This window comes from Eucyclogobius newberryi, unplaced genomic scaffold (assembly GCF_026437365.1).
Source record: "Eucyclogobius newberryi isolate DKJ021-1_F unplaced genomic scaffold, fEucNew1.0.hap1 SCAF_1, whole genome shotgun sequence".
Taxonomy (NCBI): Eukaryota; Metazoa; Chordata; class Actinopteri; order Gobiiformes; family Gobiidae; genus Eucyclogobius; species Eucyclogobius newberryi.
The window spans coordinates 19,497,799-19,512,462 of NW_027315723.1; the positions used below are offsets into that span (position 1 = coordinate 19,497,799).

Genomic DNA, 14,664 nt, shown 5'->3' on the forward strand with positions numbered 1-14,664 from the left:
CAGCAGCGCCAAGTTTCAACAAACAGACCATTTTTAAGGGACAAGTCTGTGTTTGTAGCTCAGGCTTTGTTCACGTTTCCAATGATTAGACGTTAGTTAGAAACACAGGCAGAATTTTAATAACACAGAGCGCTAGATTGTGCAATAAATTGGTCAATGAAATCAGCTTATTTAAACGTTCAGCATCTATCTCAGGTTTAGCACCGTAGGATAGGCCCCTTCATGCAGGAGGTTCATATCCACACTTTGCATATTAGATGTTTTTTTGTTTGTTTTTTTACTTTTATAATATCCCAAACCTCCCCTCAGTCTACAATAGCATCATAAAACCTTCTTTTGAAACCTTCAATGGACAGTGCATTTACTCCTGAACTAGAGGATCAGCTGATTCATTCACCAGATCAGGGACAAAATGTTGAGCACTCTTGCCTCACAACGAGACGGTCAGTGGTTCAGCTCATATGCATAGTACATAATTCTCCTGCAGGTTTCTCCTGATCTGATCCTGGCTGTCAGAAGAACTTAAAGGTGCATTATGTCACTTTTCAGCTGTTGTAATATGATGTGCTTTAAAGAGTTAGTGTTGTGCCAGAGTAGCTCTGGTTAAATTAGTCAGAACATGCCTGACAGAAATCCCATACGCGCTGTTGTCACTCTGGTATTTTTATGCTCTTGGTGATTTATATCTGTGTCGGCTGAACTTCTTAAAATAACGCGTAAACAAAACCTGTCCGCGGCACAGTTTGGAGCTTAGAGCAAAAGCACGTGCTAATGCTCACTACAGTAAATGTCAGTGGGTCAGTCGTGTGGAGCCGTGTAGAGAGCTGTGTGGAGCCGTGTGGAGCCGTGTGGAGAACCGTGTAGAGCTGTGAAGAGAGCTGTGTGAAGAGCCGTGGGGAGAGCCGTGGGGAGAGCCGTGGGGAGAGCTGTGGGGAGAGCCGTGGGGAGAGCTGTGTGGAGAGCCGTGTGGAGAGCCGTGTGGAGAGCCGTGTGGAGCCGCGTAGAGCTGTGAAAAGAGCCGTGTGAAGAGCCGTGTGGTGAGCAATGTGGAGAGCCATGTGGAGCTGTGAAGAGAGCCGTGTGGAGAACCGTGTAGAGCTGTGAAGAGAGCCGCGTAGAGCCGCGTGGAGCCGCGTGGAGCCGCTTAGAGCCGTGTGGAGCCGTGTGGAGCTGTGAAGAGAGCTGTGTAGAGAGCCGTGTGGTGCCGTGTAGAGCCGTGTTGACCAGTGTTTCGCCGTGTGTGGAGCCATGTGGAGAGCCGTATTGAGAGTCATGTGAAGAGTTGTGTGAAGAGTTGTGTGGAGCTGTTTTGAGCCGTTTTGAGCCGTGTGAAGAGCCGTGTAAAGAGTCGTGTTGAGAGCTGTGTAGAGCCGTGTGGAGCAGTGTTTAGCCGTGTGTGGATCCATGTGGAGAGCCATGTTGAGAGCCTTGTGAAGAGCTGTGTGAAGAGCCGCGTGGAGCCGTCTGGAAAGCCGTCTGGAGCCGCGTAGAGCCGTATGGAGCTGTGTTGAGAGCCGTGTGGAGCCGTGTAGAGCCTTGTGGAGCCGTGTGTGGAGCCGTGTAGAGCCTTGTGGAGCCGTGTGTGGAGCCGTGTAGAGCCTTGTGGAGCAGTGTGTGGAGCCGTGTGTGGAGCCGTGTAGAGCCTTGTGGAGCCGTGTGTGGAGCAGTGTGTGGAGCCGTGTTGAGCCGTGTGGAGCTGTAGCCACGCCCCCTCGGCCCGGGCAGGTGTCTGTGGAGAGGAAGAGCCCGTGGCAGACTTCAGAAAGCACAAGTCTGCGAGCAGCGGTGTGTGAATGACAGGGGGGCGCGGAGTGGATCCTCCGAGGGGACAACAGCTCAGGACGAGGAGAGAAGAGGCTCACAACCATGTGCAGGTGCGTGAAGGTCAAACATGAGCAGGTGCGTGAAGGTCAAATATGTGCAGGTGCGTGAAGGTCAAATATGTGCAGGTGCGTGAAGGTCAAACATGTGCAGGTGCGTGAAGGTCAAATATGTGCAGGTGCGTGAAGGTCAAACATGTGCAGGTGCGTTAAGGTCAAACATGTGCAGGTGCGTGAAGGTCAAATATGTGCAGGTGCGTGAAGGTCAAATATGTGCAGGTGCGTGAAGGTCAAACATGTGCAGGTGCGCGAAGGTCAAACATGTGCAGGTGCGCGAAGGTAAAACATGTGCAGGTGCGTTAAGGTCAAACATGTGCAGGTGCGTGAAGGTCAAATATGTGCAGGTGCGTGAAGGTCAAACATGTGCAGGTGCGTGAAGGTCAAATATGTGCAGGTGCGTGAAGGTCAAACATGTGCAGGTGCGTGAAGGTCAAACATGTGCAGGTGCGTGAAGGTCAAACATGTGCAGGTGCGTGAAGGTCAAACATGTGCAGGTGCGTGAAGGTCAAACATGTGCAGGTGGGTGAAGGTCAAACATGTGCAGGTGCGTGAAGGTCAAACATGTGTAGGTGGGTGAAGGTCAAACATGTGCAGGTGCGTGAAGGTCAAACATGTGCAGGTGCGTGAAGGTCAAATATGTGCAGGTGCGTGAAGGTCAAACATGTGCAGGTGCGTGAAGGTCAAATATGTGCAGGTGCGTGAAGGTCAAACATATGCAGGTGCGTGAAGGTCAAACATGTGCAGGTGCATGAAGGTTAAACATGTGCAGGTGGGTGAAGGTCAAACATGTGCAGGTGCGTGAAGGTCAAACATGTGCAGGTGCGTGAAGGTCAAATATGTGCAGGTGCGTGAAGGTCAAACATGTGCAGGTGCGTGAAGGTCAAACATGTGCAGGTGCGTGAAGGTCAAACATGTGCAGGTGCGTGAAGGTCAAACATGTGCAGGTGCGTGAAGGTCAAACATGTGCAGGTGGGTGAAGGTCAAACATGTGCAGGTGCGTGAAGGTCAAACATGTGCAGGTGGGTGAAGGTCAAACATGTGCAGGTGCGTGAAGGTCAAACATGTGCAGGTGCGTGAAGGTCAAATATGTGCAGGTGCGTGAAGGTCAAACATGTGCAGGTGCGTGAAGGTCAAACATGTGCAGGTGCGTGAAGGTCAAACATGTGCAGGTGCGTGAAGGTCAAATATGTGCAGGTGCGTGAAGGTCAAACATGTGCAGGTGCGTGAAGGTCAAACATGTGCAGGTGCGTGAAGGTCAAACATGTGCAGGTGTGTGGAGGTAACACATGTGCAGGTGCGTCAAGGTCGAGCATGCGTCGCAAGATCGCAATAATTGTTTTGGAGATGTCGGTGTAATCCCTCATTCGTCCAGGCGTGTTCCATAGTAGAAAAAGCTTCAGTTGTAGTCATCTGGACTCAGTTTGAAAAAATAGACGTTTCGACTCTCATCCAAGAGTCATTGTCAATAAAAGAATTTAGATCGAGAACTCCGATATTAATACTGTTCTGTGGTAAGACCCGCCCATTGGGAGGAGCCTTCCTGAAGTAGAAAGAGTTGTTTGTTTCAACAGAAACTCCCCCCTTGTATCTACCGAGCTAGCCTATTCAGAATCTTAATGGCCAATTAGAATCCTCTTTGTCTTTGTGAGACCCTGGCTCAACCACCCTGAGTACCTGATTAGCATCTAAATGTCCTGGTCCTCTACCTTTCCAGGGGTTCAGTAACCCATTATAAATAACAGGAAGATGAAACCTAAGCCCTCCATTTCTGTTTAAAGAAGGTCTTTCTTTTTTAACAAAAATAGCTTCCTTGACTCCTCTTTCAAACCATCTTTTCTCCCTGCTTAAAACCTTCACCTCACCATCTTCAAACGAGTGATTAGAGGCTTCAAGATGGAGATGCACGGCACTCTGAGGTCCTGAACTTGTATTTCTTCTGTGCTGATAGAGCCTCTTGTGTCTTCGTACGTCGTCCACATCGTGACGTTTGTAATGTCCGTGTCTTATTTAGCGGTTTCATGCTCATCACGCTCGAGTGAAAGTGCGACCGCTTTTTGCACCGCGTTCATCCGGGCGCCAGTTTCACCGCCCCGCGCTCCACGCCCCACACCCCACGCCCCACACCCCACGCCCCACGCCCCACGCCCCGCGCCCCACGCCCCACACCCCACGCCCCACGCCCCACGCCCCACACCCCACGCCCCACGCCCCACGCCCCGCGCCCCACGCCCCACACCCCACGCCCCACGCCCCACACCCCACGCCCCACACCCCACACCCCGCGCTCCACACCCCACGCCCCACACCCCGCGCTCCACACCCCACGCCCCACACCCCACGCTCCACGCCCCATGCCCCACGCCCCACACCCCACGCCCCACGCTCCACACCCCACGCCCCACACCCCGCGCTCCACACCCCACGCCCCACACCCCACGCTCCACGCCCCATGCCCCACGCCCCACACCCCACGCCCCACACCCCGCGCTCCACACCCCACGCCCCACACCCCACGCTCCACGCTCCACGCCCCATGCCCCACGCCCCACACCCCACGCCCCACGCTCCACGCCCCGCGCCCCACGCCCCACACTCTCCACGCCCCACGCTCCACGCCCCACGCCGCGAGGGTAAACTCGTGGAACGGGTCGGACCGAAACACGAGCCGCTGGCTCGTTAGAAAATGCTGGTTTGTTTTTGTAAATGCTTTTTCTATGCGTCTGCCGCTGCTGGTGTTGGTTTCACGCCGGCTGTAACTTTAGCTTGGAGAGGCTATTTTTGGTGACATATTTAACAAGCTCGAGGAGGAGCAGGAGGAGGAGGGGATTTGGCTGAATGGTCACACGGGCCACGGTCCAGGGGGAGAAACGCTGACTTGATTCTTTATTGAAATGAGATGTTTATGGTTTAAACATACATGCGCCGCGGCTAATCTGAGCTAACGCTTGTTAGCAACGTTGGGTGAGACTTTGATCTTGAGCGTTTTGTCGAGACTCCAGATCTTTTAACGTGGCACTTTTTTGTGTTTATGTTTAAAGAGTGAGTAAAAGAGTGAGTAAAAGAGTAAAAGAGTGAGTAAAAGAGTGAGTAAAAGAGTAAAAGTGGGAGTAAAAGAGTAAAAGAGTGAGTAAAAGAGTAAAAGAGTGAGTAAAAGAGTAAAAGAGTGAGTAAAAGAGTAAAAGAGTGAGTGAAAAAGTGCAAATTCTGCACAATCGTTGTCATCCCTGGTGTGATGTCACTTCCTGTCATTTTCTACAGATTTTCAAAGTTTTCTCCACAAATACCTGCTCGATTGGAGTCAAACTATAATACATATGTACAACAAGTATAAATACACCAAATAAAGTCCCAATTAGAAAATTATAAAAACCTGCCATACTTTGCTGCTTTAACTCCTCATGAGGCAGAAATCCAGAAATGACTTTATAAAGTTGCACCATGTAACTTTTCAGGTGGAGGATCCTTATCGTTTCCATGGAGAAGTCATTGTTTTGCCTGAAATGTTACGTCGACGCACCAAGTGTTGTCAAGCAGTAAAAACAAACTGAATAAGAAAGAGACACATTTAATATCATATTGCGGAACACACGCTGAGGTCAAAGGTCAAACCGCGCTGAGGCTTTTAGAGCTGTGAATCACAATGAGCCGCAAACGGGAATAAAACATTAAATGAATAAATAAATAAATACATATCATATTTGGGGATGGTTTGTTTTGAAAAGCACAAAGTAAAAATAAAATGTCCCCGTTCCACGTTCGACCTCGACAGAAACATGAAGCTCAGTGTCAAATGTCACGTGATCTTTATTTAGTCTTTTCAGGTCACGAAGGTCAAACAGCCAAAATGAATGGCAGCGTCGCGTAGTCACGGCAACGATCGTGATTTTGACAATGAGGAAAAGGCTTGAGACCACTTTGATGATTTGAAAACATTTAAATAGACAAAAAAAGATAGATTAATGTGTTAATCTGATTGGCCCCCAAATTATTAAACATAAAACGAAAAAACAAGACTAAATGGACAAACATCTATCTAATTTGTATTGTTTAAAATATTTATTTGCTAAAAATATGAAACGTAAGTGTCAAATTCTTTAGATTATTCCCTTAAAGACTTCGGACCCTATTTACAACCAGTATAAAAACCAAATAGAGTCAAAATCATACATTAAATTAGTTTAAACTCTATTTTCTAATGCAGGATGGGCGAGGCAGAGCGTTCAGTGATTAGCTTGTGTTAGCAACAGCAGCGCAGCTTCAGGAAACGGGTCGGATCAGAACACATTCATCATCAAATGTCTCTAAGTCCTCCTGTTCTTTCTGCTCTGGGACCCCTGAGCGTCGGGGGTCCTTCTGAGGCAGTGTTCTTTCTACTGTGGACCCCTGAGCGTCGGGGGTCCTTCTGAGGCAGTGTTCTTTCTACTGTGGACCCCTGAGCGTCGGGGGTCCGTCTGAGGCAGTGTTCTTTCTGCTGTGGGACCCCGGAGCGTCGAGGGTCCGTCTGAGGCAGTGTTCTTTCTACTGTGGGACCCCGGAGCGTCGGGGGTCCTTCTGAGGCAGTGTTCTTTCTACTGTGGGACCCCGGAGCGTCGGGGGTCCGTCTGAGGCAGTGTTCTTTCTACTGTGGGACCCCGGAGCGTCGGGGGTCCTTCTGAGGCAGTGTTCTTTCTACTGTGGGACCCCGGAGCGTCGGGGGTCCTTCTGAGGCAGTGTTCTTTCTGCTGTGGACCCCTGAGCGTCCTTCTGAGGCAGTGTTCTTTCTGCTGTGGACCCCTGAGCGTCGGGGGTCCGTCTGAGGCAGTGTTCTTTCTGCTGTGGACCCCTGAGCGTCGGGGGTCCGTCTGAGGCAGTGTTCTTTCTGCTGTGGACCCCTGAGCGTCGGGGGTCCGTCTGAGGCAGTGTTTCCACCGTGCTTTTCCAGAAGAAGCTGAAACTGAATTCTTCATTTATTCATTTTCTACCGCTTGTCCCCTTTCGGGGTCTATTTAATTAATCCCCTAACACTAAGGTTGACTCATTAATTTAGTCGTTACTAAACCCAAATCATTCTTGTCGAACTATTTGTTCAGTATAGTTACATACAAATCTAATGTAATCTCCTTTTATTCGGCAAAATTCATGTTAAATATGTATTCTACAACACTTTCTATGCTTGTCGGTGAGGTGTGATTCAGATGTTTGACCAGTAGAGGGCGCCATTATACAGGATAAAAACTCACAAGTTGAAGACAGTATTACCCATCTTGAAACGTTTTAAAACTAAAATACCATACAATAAAAATGGTACCAACAATATTGATGTTAAAAAAAGACTAAAACACAATACAATATTTACAAAACAAAACAGAACAATAGTAATAAAATAAGACTAAAATACCATACAATTAAAACAATGTAAAAACAATAGTAATAAAAATACTACACCATACAATAAAAATAGTAATACCAATTGTAATTTAAAAAAAAGATTATAACACCATACAATAAAAAATGGCAATAACGATAGTAATTTAAAAAAAAGACTAAAATACCATAACATTTTTAAAAATGTTATAACAATAGTGATAAAATATTACCATGTTTTATTACTTTATTAGTTAGAAAAATAAGATAACTGACTCATATCACATAAAGATGCACAGTGTAACCTTTGAGACGTCTTGTTTTGGATTGATCGCTCCGCAGTGTGGCGCTAACACCATGATGTGGCGCTAACGCCATGATGTGGCGCTGACGCCATGATGTGGCGCTGACGCCATGATGTGGCGCTGACGCCATGATGTGGCGCTATGTGGCGCTGACACCATGATGTGGCGCTGACACCATGATGTGGCGCAAACACCATGGCGTTGACACCATGATGTGGCGCTGACGCCATGATGTGGCGCTGACACCATGATGTGGCGCTGACACCATGATGTGGCGCTAACACCATGGCGCTGACACCATGATGTGGCGCAAACACCATGGCGCTGACACCATGATGTGGCGCTGACACCATGATGTGGCGCTGACACCATGATGTGGCGCTAACACCATGATGTGGCGCTGACACCATGATGTGGCGCTGACACCATGATGTGGCGCTGACACCATGATGTGGCGCTAACACCATGATGTGGCGCTGACACCATGATGTGGCGCTAACACCATGATGTGGCGCTGACACCATGATGTGGCGCTAACACCATGATGTGGCGCTGACGCCATGATGTGGCGCTAACACCATGATGTGGCGCTGACGCCATGATGTGGCGCTAACACCATGGCGCTGACACCATGCTGTGGCGCTGACACCATGATGTGGCGCTAACACCATGATGTAGCGCTGACACCATGATGTGGCGCTAACACCATGATGTGGCGCTAACACCATGATGTGGCGCTAACGCCATGATGTGGCACTGACGCCATGATGTGGCGCTAACACCATGATGTGGCGCTAACACGATCTGTCTGGAACATGGAGGCTGATAAGTGCAGATATCGGCCTGATCCGTCTCTCACAGATGCAGCATCACACGTTCCGCTCACACGCTTCTCATGCTTGTTGAGCGCGTCTCAGCGTCACTACCGCGTCTCCCCAGCAGAGGGCGCCACCGCGTCTCCCCAGCAGAGGGCGCCACCGCCTCACCCCTCCACTCTGCAACCTACACCAGATCTCTCCTGATTCTGCTGCATTGTCTGATTGATCCCAGGAGCAGTGAGAGTGCGCCAGGCCATTTTTAACCCCTAAAGTCAAGAGGGAAAAACCTTTTTGGGCCGGTGCGTCTGTTACTGTAGGTTGTGTTTCAAGGGCTCGGCCGCAGCGATCTTATCTTCCTCAGACGACGGTGAAAAAGCTGCTCTTCAGAAGCGAGATCCCGGAGCGCTACGTTTGTGTTTGTTGTAGAGATTATTTCCCCCGCGTTGGCTTGTTCTTCTGACAGCGGCGATAGAAACGCCACGGAAACGCCAACGTGCGAAAGGCGAGGGGATAACTGAGGCGTAACAAAGCATGAGCAAAGAGCTGACTCGTAATGAGCAAGTCGTTTATTGACAATTAGTAATGACTTAATTAATGCGTGAGAGTTAGGAGTGAGGTTTAAGGTGTTTATTAAGTCCTTACTAAGCAATAATTGTTCTCAACAATCCTTTTGATCATTATGAATTAAGTCTTTGCTCATGCTTTATTAAAATTTGAGTCATTATCAAGTGAAATTAATGCTTTAAGTTTGTGATAATATCTATATTTTCACTTTTTTTAAATTAAATTATGCAGATTTGAAACATTCAGGCATTCCTCATAGGGATGTATATTATCGTTTTGAGTAATATTGACACATTTAGAATTATTATCACTTATTAGACTGAGTTCAAGATATTTCTTAATTTATTTGATCTTTATCTTGCACATTTATTTATATCTATCTATTTTTCTTATTTCTAGTACACAGTATTTTCAACTGGCACAGACCAAGACTATATTTACAAATATATAAACTTACCTTTATTAGTGTAACCTACAAACTAAGATATTAAAACTTCATGATTTACAAATACTTGCTATATCATTTTAAAATGCAGTTTGAATAGACATATGTATATATTTGGCAGTGATGTTTTACAAATATTTAAAACTATATATCGTAAAGGCTGGTTTGTGTGAGTCCTGCAGAGCGAGTCATGTGCGACTACAATCAAATCATTTTTATATATTTCTCTAAATTGAACTGAATTGTAATGCTTTCTGAATATATTCTGGTATATTACATTTACTTTGACAGTTTTTTGGTCCGAGTTGTGAGCACTGCATAATACTGTAAAGCGTTGTCATGGTTTTCCTTTGTGTTACTGCACCACGGACTTGCAGCTATTGTCCAGACTGAAGTATTATTTTCTTTATCCGTGACATTCCCCTTTTGTAGTAAAATGTACACACTACTACAGTTTAGTTCAGTTCTATCTGTATTTGTCAAGGCTCATGTAAAATCCATTCATCTTACAGAAGAAAAAGTACAGGTTACATCACGATTACAACTAACTAACTCTCCTTATTGACGTTAGCTCAGTAAAATATGCAACAATAGCTAGCTTAGAAATGAAATGTTGTGCTAATGGATACATATTATGCCACATTTTTAATTATAGTTATAGGTACACCATTGTTCCCTCATCCAAAACACACCCCGAGTCGCATGTAGCCTCATTCCCGCTCGTTTGACGAGTCCCATTTAGAAAGTGCTCTCCCCTTCGAGCGTCGAAAACACTCCCCCACGTGTGACATCGTATTCTACCTGTTTAAGTCCATAAACCGGATCGCTGGACTCCTTCTGAGCATTTCTGCCTTCAAATCACGACCATTACAGCTGCGTGGCTAGTCAACATTAGCGTTCGTTTGTCTGTCCGGTGTAATTCCATCTGCGGCCAGTAGATGGAGCCAAAGTAAACGTACTCAAGAGCAGTTTTAAAGGCCAATGACACTACAAATGACGCAGAATATTTGTCCTTTAATGTAAGCTGAATACGTGCTACTGTAACGCTTTGTACCGGCTTTTCTTTGGGTTGTTGTCACTGCGGACTTGTAGTAGAGGAGAGAGAGGGGGGGCGAGTGGGTGAGGGGGGGCGAGTGGGTGAGGGTTGCCCATGTGTGACTAAAGACACTCGAGGGGGAGGAGCCGGGCATCTGCTGCAGCCTCAGCATTGCTTTCCGTCGTTTTTGCTGAGGCAGGAATCCGGAGTGCGGACGCTGGGCTATTTTTTTTTTTACGGTGTTTTGAGGTTAAGAGTTCAGAGTGTTTTTAGTGTGTTTTTAGCGTGTTTTCGGCAGCTCTGGCGGGGGTCTCGAGCGGCGTGAACGGGGGTCTCGAGCAGGGGAAACTGGGGAACGCCGATAAAGTACACGAGTGTGTGTTTTTTTACAGATTAGTGAACATCAGAGCGGCTTTTGGAGAGTTTGAAATGTCGCAAAGGCCAAATTATCAGCAACCTCCACTGAACCCAATATTTTGAGCTCAAAGTTTGTTGGATTTTTTGATGTTTTAATCTCATAAGCAGAGGGCTTAAAATATCCCCATACATAAGATGAAAAATTATGGCTAAAAGTTTTCACGTTTAACATTTACGTTGGTTAAATGTCTTTATGACACGTCTCATTTTTAGTAAAATGTGGTCAATTTACACATTTTAACCCAGTGGAGCAAATTTTTAGGTTTATATTTTTACTTCCTGATTGTAAATTATGTCAAGTCCATCACTGTTTCCTAGCAACCATGTCACACTGGGCCAGAACTCATCGAATTTCACAGACAAATAAACATATATTTTGTTCAATTCATTTTTTCATCACATTTTTCAACTTTTCTTCACAAACTGCGACTTGATTGGTGGAAAACTATCATTTATTTATCCACAAGGAGGCGAAAATATGAGCAACTATAGACCCATATCAATGATTAATTGTGTTGTAAAATGCATTTAGAAAATAATGAAAAAAACCTTTTAAAATATAAAGGACAAACAAAAACTGGACAGGACCAGATGCACAAAACAAAATGGATTCATCTTAGAACGGAGCATAACAAAACCTTTCACAATTTCACATTTTTTGCTGACTGCGGTAAATCTGATCACACAGACACACACACAGACACAGACACACACACACACACACACACACACACACATGACTCACACACACACACGCATGACTCACACACACACACACACACACACACATGACTCACACACACACACACACACACACACACGCACACGCACACGCACACACACACAGACACACACATGACTCACACACACACACACACACACACATGACTCACATACACACACACACACGCACGCGCACACGCACGCACACACACACACACTCACACACACACTCACACACACACACACACACACACACACTGTCGTCGCGGGGCCCCGGTGCCCGCTGAAGCGCAGCAGGGCCGGTGCTGTGAGCAAGAGTCGGGAGAAGGGCGAGCTCATTCATTACCCGTCCCGTCACTCCCCTCTTCATTACAGCAAGGTTAATCCACCTTATCTCTCCCCCGAGGGGCCATTCTTCACCGGCCCGGCCCCCTCCTCGTCTCCTCGCCCCGCTTTTCTAAGCTTCCTTTGTTTATTTAACTACTACTACTACTACTACTAATACTAGTACTACTACTAATACTAGTACTACTACTACTACTACTACTACTACTACTAGTACTACTACTACTACTAGTACTACTACTACTACTAATACTAGTACTACTACTACTACTACTACTACTACTACTACTACTACTAATACTAGTACTACTACTACTACTACTACTACTACTACTACTACTAATACTAGTACTACTACTACTACTACTACTACTACTACTACTACTAGTACTAGTACTACTACTACTACTACTACTACTACTACTACTACTAGTACTAGTACTAGTACTACTACTACTACTACTATTACTACTATTACTATTACTATTACTACTACTCACCGGTGAAGTTTGAAGACACATTAGGAATTGTTATAAATCATATGTATTTTTTATTTATTTTAAGAATGTAAATGTATTCTGAATCCCACCGAATGAAAGTGTAAATACTGGAACGCAGTATTCTGAATATGTATTTTTGGTTGTTCAGTTACTTCCTAACGCTGTCTACGATACTACTACGACTAAGATCGAGTTTCTACTTTACAGTGTTGAGGTCGGGATTAAGTGTTGAGGGCCACAGGGAATAAAACTACAGTGTATCAGGCACTGCGCACGGAAAATACTGTGTACTTACTGTATTTAAACCCCTACTTTCCCTCACTTTGTCCGCCCGTCCCTCTCCTCCCTCCATCCCCTCCGTCCCGAGCTTTACCTTGAGCGTGCGAGCGAGCGGAGGAGTAGATCTATTACAGCTTATCAGGCGAGGACAGGCCGACGCGGCATGCCGATGAAATATGGCTCCTGTCAGGGGCCCGCGGAGCTGCGCCGGGCCCCTCCATCCGCCGCCGCGCGAGGACACGGGAGAGCCGAGCCGTCCGGGAAACCAATATCGTCCCTCTAATTCAAATTAATGGGCAGATTTTGGGTCTCGATGCCGGGGCGTTTGACAGCGATTTGGCACGTAATTAACCTCGCCCTCCCCCCCGTCACCCCCGGGGCCCCGGCACTCTCCGTCGTCACCGCGGCGTCGTCGTCCTCCTCGTATAACTGTCAGCCGTCCATCGATTATGAACCTCGCGGGGGATGATAAGCTTTTATTGGCCGACGGGCTCCTCGCCGCTCCGTGGAAATTGAATTAGCTCCGAATCGGCCGTGTCCAGCGACGCGCGCGAACACCACTCGCCCTCGACCTCCCGATTCTGAATGGACTTTGTGATTAATTAGTGGGAACGAAAGCGGCGCTCGCCATCGTTTTCGGGTTGTAACATGTGCCGATTTCTCTCTCTCTGATCTTTTTTACGTCGACGATGCAAATGTTGAAACCTGTCGCCGATATTTGTCGCCGTTTGATTACCGTATTTTCCGGACTATAAGTCGCACCAGCTAAAAAATGTATAATAGAGAAGAAAAAAAACATATATAAGTCGCACTGGAGTATGAAATGCGTTTGCAAGTGTGAAAATAACAAATAATATCACATAAGTCGCTCCGAAGTATAAATATAAGTATAAGTCGCACCCCGGCCAAAACTATGAAAAAAGGTGCAATTTATAGTTCAGAAAATACGGTATTTATACTATGAATGAAAATACAAGTAGTTTCACAATAAAAATGGACTGGAAGCTGGGCCTAAAATGTATTTATTATAGAAAGTAAAAGGCAAAGAGAACTACATAGACCGTGATCCTTTGCAGCTGCGCGTTTATGTTAGCACGCGGCACGGCAAGCTAGCTTTCGTTTGTTTCCCCAAAATGAGTCCCTCGGCTGCCAGTAGATGGAGTGCTAACATCGTTTCCGGATGAGGAAACGCCTGACCTATAGAAAGTACTGGTTTTATTATCTAAGTTCTAAACCGTGTTCTCAAGCGATCAACAGTGATGGAAACATCCTGTAATTCACAACCTAAATCATTATGACAAATAAAAAACAATGAAATAGGGCGTTAACTCTTCTTTTCTTTGGATGCCGCGCCCTTATTTTCTAATTTTATTGTTTACTTATCTTGGGCTCGCTCTGGTTCTGCCCGGCACATTTTTATTTATTTTTAAGAAAAAGAAAAAACCTGAAAAATCAAGCAATTTGTCTAAAAAGTGAATCTGAATTGTAGAATCTTTATTTATTACCACATGAATATCGGTGTAATCCCTCATTCGCCCAAGAGTGTTCAATTGTAGAAAAAGATTCTGTTGTGGTCATCTGGACTGTTTTTAGTAAAACCGTCCTTAAACAACTTTACAGTGGTCTATAATATAGCATTCTGATGCTAATCAGGTACTCAGTGAGGAGGGAGCCAAAGTCAGCTTACAATAGGATGTAGAACGCCCATTACAGGACTGTTGGTAACAAAGAGGGGAGTTTCAAGTGAAACCAAACACTCCCTTTACCACTTCTTCTTCTTCTTCTTCTTCTTCTTCTTCTTCTTCTTCTTCTTCTTCTTCTTCTTCTTCTTCTTCTTCTTCTTCTTCTTCTTCTTCTTCTTCTTCTTCTTCTTCTTCTTCTTCTTCTTCTTCTTCTTCTTCTTCCTCTTCTCTTCTTCTCTTCTTCTCCTCCTCCTCCTTCTTATTTTTCTTCTTCTCCTTCCTCTCCTTCTTCTTCTCCTTCTTCTTCCTCTCCTCCTTCTTCTCCTC

At 46.1% G+C, this 14,664-nt stretch overlaps 1 protein-coding gene across 2 annotated transcripts in view; it reads left to right on the top strand.

Annotated features, from left to right (window-relative positions):
• Nucleotides 1-810: 810 nt before the first annotated feature.
• The window catches only part of pak5 (p21 protein (Cdc42/Rac)-activated kinase 5), a 91,089-nt gene continuing 77,235 nt past the window's right edge, over nt 811-14,664 (top strand). Inside the window, exon 1 of one of the 2 annotated variants that reach the window (XM_072440088.1) lies at nt 811-1,874. In XM_072440088.1, the coding sequence (XP_072296189.1) occupies nt 1,794-1,874 (81 nt within the window). In that variant the 5' untranslated portion in view covers nt 811-1,793. The remainder of the gene's footprint in view (nt 1,875-14,664) is intronic. The other variant, XM_072440080.1, reaches the window with a different exon arrangement.